Source organism: Myodes glareolus, chromosome 2 (assembly GCF_982192425.1).
Source record: "Myodes glareolus chromosome 2, mMyoGla1.1, whole genome shotgun sequence".
Classification (NCBI taxonomy): domain Eukaryota; kingdom Metazoa; phylum Chordata; class Mammalia; order Rodentia; family Cricetidae; genus Myodes; species Myodes glareolus.
The window spans coordinates 83,689,002-83,703,088 of record NC_142027.1 but is presented as its reverse complement, the minus strand read 5'-3'; the positions used below and the strand labels follow the sequence as shown (position 1 = coordinate 83,703,088).

At 37.7% G+C, this 14,087-nt stretch overlaps 1 protein-coding gene across 1 annotated transcript in view; it reads right to left on the bottom strand.

Annotated features, from left to right (window-relative positions):
* LOC125399854 (cytochrome P450 3A11-like) overlaps window positions 1–14,087 on the bottom strand; it is a 39,247-nt gene that overhangs the window by 14,031 nt on the left and 11,129 nt on the right. The window contains exons 6-9 of the mRNA XM_087902497.1: window positions 6,207–6,302; window positions 3,360–3,477; window positions 3,183–3,271; window positions 2,737–2,885 (exon numbers count right to left, since the gene is read on the bottom strand). Of these exons, the coding sequence (XP_087758623.1) occupies window positions 2,737–2,885; window positions 3,183–3,271; window positions 3,360–3,477; window positions 6,207–6,302 (452 nt within the window). The remainder of the gene's footprint in view (window positions 1–2,736; window positions 2,886–3,182; window positions 3,272–3,359; window positions 3,478–6,206; window positions 6,303–14,087) is intronic.

Here is a 14,087-nt window from a genome sequence, read left to right as displayed (position 1 = left end):
TTTCTTGAGATACAGTTTCATTATATAGTACATGGCTAGCTCGCATGAGATTCTAAAATATCCTCCATGCAGAAAGGGAATTGAAAATGTCTCAAAAAAAGTATGAAATGAAGATACACCAAGATAGTACAGAGAAAGGCAGAGGCATAAAGCCTAAAATTTTTTAAATCTCAAATAATCAAAATCACATTATATAATAAAATTTTAAAATATCTAAATCCAGGCCAGCCACATTCAGAGAATCTGCTTGGATCACGTGCTCGTTCAGTCCCAGTCCAACTGGCCTTGGTGAACTTTCATTAGATCAGTCCCCTTGTATCAGTGGATGATTGGAACCCTCGCGGTCCTGATTTCCTTTTTCATGTTCTTCCTCCTTCTGCTCTGAATGTGGCTGGCTCGGAGTCTTTCTGAAAAGCCATTGACAATGACACTGGGACCTGTTTCCTCTGCATATACTGCATTTTTGGGATCCAGTCTGTTTGAATACTCACCTTCCTGGACCTGGAGGGAGGGGGGAGGAACTTGAACTTCCCACAGGGCAGGAAACCCTGACTGCTCTTAGGGATGGAGAGGGAGGAGGAGGGGGAGTGGGGGGAGTGGGAGGGTGTTGGGAGGAGGGGCAGAAATGGAAACTTTTATAATTTAATAAATTTCAGACAGTTGAAAAAAAATAACTAAATCCAGTGCAGGAGAGATGATTCATTAATAAAATACTCACTGTGCAGGCACAAGACCTAAATTTGGTACCCAGCACCTTTAGCCAAGATCAAAGAAAGGTGACCCAAACTCAGAAAGAGAGGAAAATCACACAATCTCCCTCACTTCCAGAGTCTATCTTATAATGAATAAGTGTAAATATTTGAACAGGTATAAGTGTGAATATGAAATAATGTTCAGGAGGGGACCAAAAGAGGATGATATTAGACATTGAGAAAAGGAAGAATGTAGGAAAAAGGACACATGAGCTATGGATAGAAATGTAACTGACAGAGAAATTATTAAAAACCTAAATGAAACACCACTGCTAAATGTACCCAGAGCATCCACAAAAGTTACAACAAGGCCTGGAGAGATGGCTCCTCATTTCGCACTGGTGATATACAGATAACCAAGGTTTGATTTCCAGAACTGACATGGCTGCTCTCAACCATGTGTAATTCCAGTTACAGGGGATTCAAAGCCCTTTCATGGCCTCAGCAGGAACTTCAAGCATGTGGTACACATTTATGCAGGCAAAATCTCAAAAATATAACTTAAATATGAGTCTTTTTAAAATGTCAAAGCAATTCAGGGATGTAAAAACATCACCTAAAAAAATAGGCATTATCACATCAACTTGGTTTTTTAATAGAGTTAGGACTGGGGAAAAACTCATTAAAACCACAGGTCCAGCATACTGCACATTCACTAAGTGGCAATGAACAAAGTCATTGAATGTTGGAGCCAAGTGTTGAGTGGATCATGGAGAAACTGGAATTCTCCTACATTTCTAGAGGCTATAGAAAATGCTGAACCTACTGTGGAAAACATATGCTCAGTTGTTTAATATGTTAAAAATGGAATTTCTTTGTGACTCAGCAACAATGATTATGAATGTATACACCCAAACATAAAAACAAATATTCAAACAGAATCTTGTATGCAAATGGCCAAAGCAGCAAATTTCAGTGCAAGCATGGCAACTGGAACTTCACTGTCCATCACAGCAGATATTAAATGTTACTTATTATTAGACAGAGGAGACAGTGAGCCTTGCTTCAATTTGTAGTGTGCTAAATGACAGAGGCCTGTCACAGAAATGACATAGTCTATGATCGCATTAATATGAAATACTCAGAATATGTAAATATAGAGAAAGTGAATTAGTGGTTGCTCTGATCAAGCCTGCTCGAAGTACGGTAGTGCAAATGTGCAGCATGACTAGAACATAGTACTCTGCATTTGACATTGGTAACTGGCCATGTAAATCATCAGAGAACACAGCATCCTGACTGATCAAAGTGCTGAGAATATGTGACTGTTGAGTGATGAGTCCTACATGGAACATCTGTGTCAATACTTCCACCACTCCAGGCTTGAGGAACATCTTGAAGGAGGGTAAGGAAATAAAGTAGGAACCAGAGGGGTGGTGTGAAACGCCATATCCAAGACAGGGCATGGATTAATCTGGAACTCATCACCTGCATGAGATCGTGCCAACCATATTTGTCAGCATCCTAACAGGCAGCACTGATTGGACTCAAAAGCTGACGAAAAAGAGAATGGGAAATAAATTGAGAGAAAGGTGTGTTGTCTTGTCTGTGGGAATTGGGAGGTGAGGGTGAGGGGAGATTATAATGAAGATAGATTGTATATCTATGTTATATTGTCAAATGATAAATAAAAGAATTCTAAAACTAAGATAGGAATGATGTCACAAGTATCTAATTCCAGCACTCTGGAGGCAGATGCAGGGCATCACTGTGTGTTCAAGACCACCCTAGTCCACATAGCAACATTCATGAAAGCTATAGCAAAATAGTGAGACCCTGTCTAAAAGAAAACAGTAATAAAACAAGAGTAATGGGATACATGTCTTTGAAAGCACTAAAAATGTTGGATTGTGCCATTAAGAGGGTGAATTGTATTCTAATAGAGCTGTTAGTGTTGGAGACTGTGGAAGAGTAAGACAGAACTGACAAACATAGCCACACACAAGATCAGTGGGGCAAAAGGCAGAAGAAACAGCATACATACTTAGTGAAAAGATAAACGGGTCAAAGAAATTTATTTTGAAGAACTTCCTGGTCTTTTCCACAAAAGGGTCCTTTGGGTTGTTCAGGGAATCGATGCTCACACCAAATGCTGTGCTCATGATGACATCCATGCTGTAGGCCCCAAACACTCTGAGGAGAGAGAGATATGGGATTTAACACATGCAGCAAGAAGCCTGAAATAATCATATTCTTGGCCAAGACAGGATAAGTCGCCTCACCTCATTATTGACCAAGCACCTTTCCCTCCTACCCACCTCTACCCTTGTGAGCTGGGCATTCCCATGTTTCTTTGTCAAATGTACCTTTGTCATCCAGTGTCTAAAAGGGAAGAATGAGCAGCTGGACAAGTGAGACACACAGAAGGATGACCCTCTGTCCCTGCAGCCCTTCGTCTTCCAGAACCACAGTAGATATACCACAACTCACTCTTTCATGTTGAGAGGCTTGCCTTTCTCTGCCTCTTTTCTCAAGTATTTTACCAAAATATCTCCATACTCTTCAATGATGGGGAACATCTAAGCACAAAACACAAAGGCATCCATGATAGTTGGGTGTGGAAACTCAAGTCACACAAACATTTCATCTAGAAGTCCTTTTAGTCACCTCTTTGATTTTTCCACTGGAGAAGGCGGGAGATAGCAAGGCTCGAAATCTCTTCCACTCCTCATCCTTAGATATGGTTAGACTTTTACTCATTATTCCCACTGGGCCCATATCCTGGAGTCAAAAATAATATAGATATTTGTTCTCTATAATTCCAGAATTTTCCATAGTTGCAGAAGTGCTCAGTGGATATTGCCATATAACAGCTAGTTATTGACTATTTGCTATGGATCAAGCCTTATGCTAGATGCAAAAATACTCAGAATTTACTGACATCCTATAAGAAATCAAGTGCTCACTGGGCTAGCTGCCTATTGATATTTCAAACCCTTATATTCCCGCTTCTTTCTAATCATAAATCTCTTTTTGGTTGGAAAATTATTTCCAGGGTGGAGGTAAGAATGGAAACAAGTCTTTTAGTAGATTCTCCAGAGCTGTGCAGATAGCAAATGGCTTGGAGATAGGATAGTAAGTTAACTCTGCATCAGACAAGTTTGCAAGCACTGTATTTAAAAGGGTTTTTGGATATGGTGTGCATGTGTGTGGTGTGTGTGTGTGTGTATGTGTGTAGATTAGAGTGCAGTGTGCATGCTCATTAGGAGACCAGAGATTTGGCATCTTCCTCTATAACTCTCTACTGTATTTTTTAAAGCCAGAGTCCCTCAAAGAATTTAGAATATTCTAGCTTGGCTAGAGTAGATAGGCATCTTGCCCCTGGGGCCTACCTATTTTCAAACAGAGCTCTGAAAGGTATGTCCAGGTTTTATGTGATGCTGAGATCCAAACTCTGGTCTTTTACTCACTGAACCATCTACCTAGCCTGAGACACTTAAAGGATTTGGTGTTTGGGTTTTCAAGCTATATTTTAATATTTTATGCATGTCTCTCTGTATGAGTGTGTTATAAATGTATACATATGTCTGTATGAATGCATATATATGTGTGTGTGTGTGTATGTGAGAGAGAGAGAGAGAGAGAGAGAGCGTGTGTGTGTGTATGCAGTGTATTCAGAGGCTAGAGAAGTAACTTGGAGCTCCTGCAGTAGGACTTACAGGTACATCAGAGCCACTGGATGTGAATGTAGACAACCAACTCCTCATCCACTTTCAGATCTTACTGCAACTAAGTCATCTCTCTAGACCCTGGTTTGCTTGGTGTGGGTTGTTTTTTATTTAGAAATAGTGCCGCAGAAGTCTCTTTCCTTAATTCATTATGCAATGATAAAAAAGAAAATATAATTCCATTTCCCTGGTGGGAAATTCCTTCTGTCTTCCATAATTACAGTTTCTACAACATGGAGTCCTCCAACTGCCCTTATATTAAAACAGCACAATAGGAAGAAATGAAAATGGCACCCCTTGATGAAGGGTAGCTTCATCCAACATCAACAAATTATCAAAGACTGAATGAGGGTCTAAGAGATGGCTCAGTAGGTAAATATGCTTGCTACTAAGCCCAACAGTCTGAGTTCAATCCCAAGGACCTATGGCATAGAGAGAACCAATAGATTTCTCCAGATAGAACAGAGGGATAGTCATGGTTTTAAAAAAGAGAAAGAGAACATTGAGCTAAGTATAATATCTCATAAGCTAAGTATAATATCTCATATTAAATTAACATATATAAATCTTTAGATTTGATAGCTAACCTCAATAGGATATAATTTGTACACTAGCAGATTCTTACAGAAGGACCAGATGAATAATCATCAGACCTGACCCTGACCACACCACACAGTGAGAAGAGAAATAGATATACAAGTTGAAGAGAGGAAGGCAGGCTGTACATGGGAGCTAATGGACTACCAAGAGGGAATTACAGATAAAGAAGCAGCTCTCTTTACTCAGTGTTTGTCATCACACAAATCTAGATCTGTGACAAACTGTATTGACATAAGAAAGGACCCATGAGACAGAAAATGTAGACACAACTTAGATGACAACAGTGTAGATCTACAACCTGAGTACAATAATGAAGTACATTTACACTTCTTCATTAGCAAAATGACTACATATACCCAGCTTGAATATTATTATGGAGGTCATTGTACATATATATGTACGTATGTATTTGTATGTGCATATGTATATATGTTTATACGTATATACATAATATATATTAATATTTAATGTATAATATATATTAATATACATATATGCATGCACACACACACATATATATATATATATTTACATACATATTTCATTCAGTTAAAGAAGTTGCCAGGTCATGGTGTTGTATACCATTATACCAGCACTCAAGAGACAGAAGAATGCAGATCTCTGTGATTTTGAGGACAGTCTGGTCTACAAAGTGAATTCCAGGATATTAAGGGCTACATTAGAAACCCTGTCTTGAAAGAGACAAAAGGGAAAAAAGGGTTCCACATACCCAGTCTCACTAGGCAGCACTGGCACATGCCTCTAAACACAGTACTTGGAAAGCAGAGGCAGGTAGAGGCAGGCAGAACTCTGAGTTGTGGCAAACTTTGGTTACAGAATAGGCTTCAGGAGAGGTGGAACTACACAGAGTCTCAAAATCACTTAATAAACAAAGTAAAATATAAAGATTTCCAAATTAAAGGGGGTAGCTTAGTGATGGTTCAGTGGTTCAGGGTGCTTGCTGCTCTTTTGGAAGAGCCAGGTTCAGTTCCCATGACCCAAGTCATGCTAATCACAAGTGCTTGGGACACCAGAGCCAGGGGATCTCAAATCCTCTTCTGGCCTCCACGGGAACTTATACACTTATGGCATTGAGTCATAGAGACACACATACATTCACATCAATAAACACAGAAAAAAATGAATTTTTCATTTTTTCAATTAAAAAAGGAAGTTACTTTCCCTTCGGTTTGTGAAGACAGAATAGGATTCCTTCACAAGTACATTCTTGATCATGTCTGGATCTTTGATAGTTAACAGGGGTGTTGGACCATCAAACAACCTGTATGGGAAAACAAATAATTAACCTATAGTGATATTTTATTCATGATTTAAAAATAAAGCTTGTCTGAAGACAGATGATAAATCTAATACAGTAGAGGTAAGGCAGTATTGTTACACACCTTTAATCCCAGGATTTGGGAGAGAGGCAGATGGATCTCTGTGAGTTCAAGACTACCCTAGGCTACACAAAATAAATGCAGAAACAGATCCAGTTGGTAGTGGCTCACACCTTTATTCCCAGACCTGGGGAAGAATATAAACTGGACCAAGACAAGAACTCACTCTCCTTTAGTCTGAGTATTTCTTAGAGTTAAGAGCTCTCTAGTGGCTTGGCTGCTTTACTTTTCTGATCTTCAGAATAAAGTCCAATATATGTCTCTAGATTTTTCTTATTCGTGCTACATTTGGCACAAAACTCAAGACCAAATGGATTAAAGACCTCAATAAATATCTGACCACACTAACCTGAAGAGGAAGTGGGAGGAAGACTGCAACACATGGGCACAGGAGATCACTTCCTACATATAACCCCAGTAGCACAGACAATAAGAGCATCAATGAAAAAATGGAACCTCCTGAAACTGAGAAGCTTCTGTAAAGCAAAAAACACTATCATTGAGACAAAAGGCAACCTAATGAATGGGAGAATGCTTTCACCAACCCCATATCAGAAAAAGGCCTGAACTACAAAATATATTAAAAAAACTCAAGAAACTAGACATTAAATTCTGAGTAACCCAATTAAAAAGTGGGTACTGAACTGAACAGAGAATTCTCAACAGAAAACCAGTGCAAATGGCCAAAAGATACTTAAGGTCATGTTAAACTTCCTTAGCAATTGGGGAAATGCAAATCAAAACAACTTTGAGAAACCATCTTTCATTTGCCAGAATGACTAAAATCTAAAGCTCCAATGATAGCCTATGCAGGAGAGGATGTGAAGTAAGGTGAACACTCACCCATTGCTGATGGGAATGCAAACTTGTGCAAACACTTTGCAAATCAATGTGGTGATTTCTCAGAAAACTGGAAGTCAACTTATGTTAGGATCCAGCCATTCCACCCTTGGGAGAATACCCAAGAGTTGCCCAATGTTATTTGTCCTTTTTCCTTTGCAGCTCTTAATATTATTTCTTTATTTTGTATGTTTTGTGTTTTGATTATTATGTGGCGAGGGATAATTTCTTGGTTTTTTTTTTGTTTTTAATTCAGTCTATTTGGTGTTCTGTATGCTTCTTGTACTTCACAGGAATATACTACTTTAGGTTGGGAAAGTTTTCTTCTATAAATTTGTTGAATATATTTCCTAGGCCTTTGAGCTGTAATTCCTCTCCTCCTACTACCATATTATTCTTAGGTTTGATCTTTTCATGGTGTTCCAGATTTCCTGGATGTTTTGTATTGAAAATTTGTTAGATTTGTTGTTTTCTTTGATCAATGAGTTTGTTTTCTCTATAGTATATTTAGTGTCTGAAATTCTTTCTTCTACCTCTTTTAGTCTGTTGTTTAGATTTGTCTCTTTAGTTCCTGTTCGTTTACCCAGATTTTCCATATTCTGCCATATCTCGGTTTGTGCTTTCTTCATTGCCTACATTTCATTTTTCAAGTCTTGAACTGTTTCCATTACCTGTTTTAAAGCTTTTTTCTTGTTTTTCTTGGCTAACTTATGAATTTTGTACATGGTGATAGATATGGATCTATTTTCATTCTTCTACAGGTTGAAATCCAGTTATGCCAGCACCATTTGTTAAAGATTATTTCTTTCTCCAATCGTATAATTTTAGCTTCAAATTGGGTATTCATAAGTTTGTAGATTAATATCTGGGTCTTTGATTTGATTCCATTGGTTAACATTTGTTTTTATGCCAATACCAAGCTATTTTCATTACTGTAGCTATGTAATAGAGTTTGAAGTCAGGGATGGTAATGCCTCTGGAAGTACTTTTATTGTATAGGATTGTTTTGGCTTTCCTGGGTTTTTGTTTTTCTACATAAAGTTGATTATTGTTCTCTCAAGGTCTGTGAAGAATTTTGTTGGGATTTTGATGGGGATTGCACTGAATGTATAGATTGCTTTTGGTAGAATTGCCATTTTTACTATGTTGATCATACCAATCCAAGAGCTCACACCCACCTGTAACTGCTGCTACCAGCTGTTACTCCCTCTGGCCTTCATGATAATCAGCACTCATGTGCAGACATATACTCACACATGCACACACACAAACACACACACACACACAAATATAATATAAGCTATAGTAATTAATGTTTAAAAAATATAATATTTAACTCAAATTTATAATTAAGGATTTAAGATAGTACATTAAAGTTAATATTAAGAGTAAAACCGAATCTTTATTATTTTAAAACTTAAAATAAAAATTGTAATCTTAAAAATAATAAAATAATTCACTATCTTAGCTTCAGATGCAGTTCTGTGGTAGAATGACTACCTAGAGTACAGCAGGCCCTGGTTTTGATTCATTGAGCTTCAAAACAAATGGAAGTACAGAATTAAGTGAGGCACCTATATCAACTTTTCCAAGACTTAGAAAATATAAAAGTGAGGGCAGAAAGAACATAAGAGCCAGAAGGTGTGGGGGGAGAGGTGCAATGCTGTCTTCTACATTCTGGTATTCCCTGCAGCTAGGACTACCTTTGCAAACACTGTGAGTGATTTGGTTGTCAACATTCCTGCAGGAAGCTCACGGTCCTGCGCTTCTCTGAGGACTAGCACACAGCTAGCTCCTGGGGTGGGAAAGCAAAATGGCCCAATCAACACCAGTACTATCCCTGGGATCTATAAGGTGAAGTGAGAGAACTGACTGCCACATGTTGTCCTCTGACCTTTACATGTGCTCCATGGGATATATGTCCCTCTGTAAAAAATGAGCAAGTATAAGAAAAAATCAAAAAGAAATAGTTGCTGTGAGAAGGCAAGAAGTCTATGTCAGTGGTGCTCACACTCCTCAAAATAGCCTCTCACTCACTCATGATTCTGTAAGTCATTCCAGTTAAATTCATTGGTACACACACAAAAATAATAAAAATGAAAGAAAATATTTCATATAAAAATTATATTGGGTTCAGGTATGACACACACCCTTAAACATAGCACTTAGAAGGCAGAAGTAAATGGATCTCTGAGTTCAAGACAAGTCTGGTCTACATAATGAGTGAGAGAACAGCCAGGGATATGCATAGAGATTCACTTTTTTAAAAAGCAATGGATTAATAAATAAAATAAAAAGATATTATGTCAGTGAAAAGCTAAAGTATAACCACTATTGAGTGTTGATAAGCAATAATATTGCTAGGAGACATTCACACAGGTCCATTGGACAGACAGCTAAACCTAATGTTGGCACTGAATGACATGATCTTTATGGGCTGTGCATCTCAGCAGATCCCTGTGTTAAGGATGGATGAGAAGAGATGAAGAGTCAGGAAGAGCCAGAGTCTCCTCCCATTTGTTTCTGTCTCATAGCATAATGATGACAACTATTCCAAAGCTCTAACCAAACCCTAGTATTAGTGATAGAGAACAGTTCCTGCTGCTGACTCAGCCAATTTACAGAACCCTTAAAGACATATACCCAAGGAAGGGTATTTTGGTTTTTAAACACATTGGATCTCCAAAGTCAGTTCAATAAGACAGGTCACAATGATATACACTTCTATCAAAATCCTGGCAGGGGATAATGATGGCACACACTTTTAATTCTGGAACTCAATAGGCAGAGGCAAGTGGATCTCTGTACGTTCGAGGCCAGCCCAGTCTTGTAGAGCTAATTTCAGAACAGTCAGGGCTGTTAAAACACAGAAACCCTGTCTCTGAAAAACAAAATCTTGACGGGGGCTGATAAGATAGCTCAGCAGAAAAAAGTACCTGTATTATGCCTGTTCACCTTGGTTCAGTACCCTGGAAGTAGAAGGCCAACTACCACAAGTTTCTTCTGACCTATATATGTGCACCATGCCACCTGCCCACCCCCCACCCTCAGGAAGGAAAAAGCAGGTCTGGTTAAAATAAAATATAAACCACAATAACAAAATATTTTTATTTACAAAAAAAATTTATGCTAAGCATAAAAAATTTATCAAGTGTTTAGGTATGTCCTTCCATCCCTGCTGTCAATGGACATGCTAAAGTCAATACTGAGTAAGGAGTAAGCATTTCTAAAAGGAAATGAGTGAATGTGACAAAAAGATGGTATCACACCCTTGTGTAACCCAGGCTGGCCTCAATCTCATGATCCTCCTGACTCTGCCTTCTTCAGCAAATCCTCCCAGCATGCTCCACCAATACCAATGATATCACACATTTATCAGAACTGATTAGAGGGACATGAAAAAGGAGGATTCTCTATGTTGATCCTACCAATCCAAGAGCATGGGAGATCTTTATTTATTTATTTTTTTTGTATCCTCTTCAATTTCTTTCTTCAAAGACTTAAAGTTTTTGTCAAACTAGTCTTTGACTTCTGTGGTTGGTGTTACACCAAGATTATTTTTGGGCTATTTGTGGCTATTGTAAAAGGTCATGTTTATCTGATTTTCCTCTCAGCTTTTTTATTCTTTGTGTATAGAAGAGCTACTGATTTTTTTTTTGAGTTGATCTTGTATCCTGCTGCATCACTGAAGGCATTATCAGCTATAGGAGTCCTTTGGTAGAGTTTTCAGGGTCAATTATGTACACTATCATATCATCTGCAAATAATGAAAGTTTGACTTCTTCCTTTCAAATTTGAATCTTTTTGGTCTCCTTATGTTGTCTTATTGCTATAGCCAGAACTTCATATAATGGATTACATTGATAGATTTTCATATGTTGAACCTGCCATGTTTGTCTGGGATGAAGACTATATGATCATAATAGATGATTTTTTTGATGTGTTCTTATATGTGATTTGCCAGTATTTTATTGAGAATTTTTGCATCGATGTTCATGAGTTGAGTTTGGTCTGTAATTCTCTTTCTTGGTTGAGTCTTTGTGCGGTTTTGGTATCAGGGTAACTATAGCTTCATAAAAAGATTTTGGCAATGACCCTTCTATTTCTATTATGTGGTACACATTAAGAAGTATAGGTATTAGCTCTTCCTGGAAGTTGTGGTAGAATTCTGCACTAAAACCATCTGTCCCTGGGCTTTTTTTTTTTAACGGGGAGGTTTTTGATGATGGTTTCTGTTTCCTCCCAACTAATAGGTCTATTTAAATTGCTCACCAGGTCTTGATATAATTTTGGTATATGGTATTTATCTAAAAAATTGTCCATATCTTTTAAGTTTTCCAATTATGGAGTACTGGTTTTTGTAGTAAGACCTAATGATTCTCTGAATTTACTCAGTGTCTTCTGTTGTGCCCCCCTTTTCATTTCTAATTTTGATCATTTTGGTGGTCTCTCTCTGTCTTTTGAGTAATTTGGATAAGAGTTTGTCTATCTTGTTGATTTTCTCAAATAACAGGCTGTTTCATTGAATCTTTAGATTGTTGTCAGTGTTTTAATTGGGTTGATTTCGACCTTCAGTTTGATTATTTCCAGTCATCTACTCCTCCTGGGTGAGTCTGCTTCTTTTTTTGTAGAGTTTTCAGGGGTGCTGTTAAACTGCTAATGTGAGCTTTATCCATTCTGTCAATGTGAACACTTAGTGTTATGAACTTCCCTTTTATCCCTGCTTTCATAGTGTTCCATAGGTTTAGGCATGTTGTATCTGCATTCTCATTGAATTCAAGGAAGACTTTAATTTCATTCTTTATTTCTTCCTTGACCCTGAGATGGCTCCGTAGTTGACTATTCAAGTTTGCATGAGTTTCCAGGCTTTCTGGGCATAGTATTTTTGTTAAATTCTAACTTTACTCTATGGTGACCAGATAAGACACAGGTGTTTATTCCAATTTTTGTATCTATGGATGTTTGTTTTTGCTACCGAGTATGTGATCAATTTTTGAGAAGGTTCCATGAGATGCTGAGAAGAGTGTATACCTTTCCTGTTTGTGTGGAATGTTCTATATATGTCTATTAAGTCCAGTTGATTCATAACATCTGTTAGTTCTCTTATTTCTCTGTTAATATCCTACCAAAAACAATCTACAGATTCAATGCAATCTCCATCAAATTCCAACAAAATTCTACACAGACCTTGAGAGATTAATAATAAACTATATTGAATAGCAAAAACCCAGGATTGCCAAACAATCCTATGTAATAAAGGAACTGCCACAGGCATTACCATTCTTGACATTAAATTCTATTACAGAGCTACAGTAATCAAAACAGCTTGGTACTGACATAAAAACAGAGAAATTGACCAATGGAATCAAATTGAAGACATGAATATTAATCCACACACCTATGAATACCGGATTTTTTACAAAGAATCTAAAATTATAAATGGAAGAAAGAAAGCATATTTGACACATGGTTCTGGCATAACTGGATGTCAACCAGAAGAAGAATGAAAATAGATCCATATCTATCACCATGCACAAAACTCAAGTCTAAATGGATTAAAAATCTCAATATAAATCTGACCAAACTGAACCTCATAGAAGAGAAATGGGAAAGTATCCTGCAGTGCATGGGCACATGAGACATATTCCTATGTATAACCACAGTAGCACTGAGAATAAGAGCAAAGATGAATAAATGGGACCTCCTGAAACTAAGAATCTTTTGTAAAGCAAAGGACACAGTCAAAAAGACAAAAAGGCAACCTACTGAATGGGAGAAGATCTTCAAGAACCCTTCATCAGACAAAGGACTGACCTCCAAAATATATAAAAATCTCATGAAAATTCTAAATAACCCAATTAAAAAATGGGGCATGGAACAAGACAGAGAATTCTCAACAGAAGAATTTCAAATGGCCAAAAGATACCTAAGGACATGTTCAACTTCCTTAGCTATCAGGGAAATACAAATCAAAACAACTTTGAGATACCATCTTACACCTGTCAGAATAGCTAAAATCAAAAACACCAAAGATAACCTATACTGGAGAGGACATGAATAAGGGAAACACTCATCCATTGCTGGTGGGAATGCAAACCTATGCAACTACTTTAGAAATCAGGGTGGAAATTTATCAGAAAATTGGGAGTCAACCTACCTGAGGATCAAGCAAAACCACTCTTTGGAATTTATCAAAAGTATGCCCAATCATATTACAAGAGCATTTGTTCAACTAAGTTCATAGATGCATTATTTGTAATAGCCAGATCATGGAAATAAACTAAATGCCCCTCAACAGAAGAATGGATAAAGAATGTGTGGCACATCTACAAATTAGAGTACTACTCAGTGGTAAAAAACAATGACATCTTGAATTTTGCCTGCAAATGGATGGAAGTAGGAAACACTATACTGAGTGAGATAAACCAGTCCCAAAAGTATGAATATGGTATGTAATCACTCATTAGTGGATTCTAGCCAAAAACAAAGGACATTGAGACTATAGTTCATGATCCTAGAGAAGCTAAGTAATAAGGTGAACCCAAAGAAAAAATATATAGATGCATCTGGAAATTGGAAGCAGACAAGTTTACCTGACAAACGTTAGGAACATGGGGGTGGGGAGTAGAGGGAAGCAGACAATGGGAGGGAGAGGGGAGAAGTGGAGGGTAAGGGAGAAGGGAAGGTTTGGAGAAAGCATGGGGAAGTGGGATAGTTGAGATAGAGGAAGGAATAATATGGAAGCAGAGAAGAAGATATCATAATTGAGAGAGCCATTTTGGGCTTGTCAAGAGGCTTGACTCTGGAGGGATTCCCAAGAATCCATG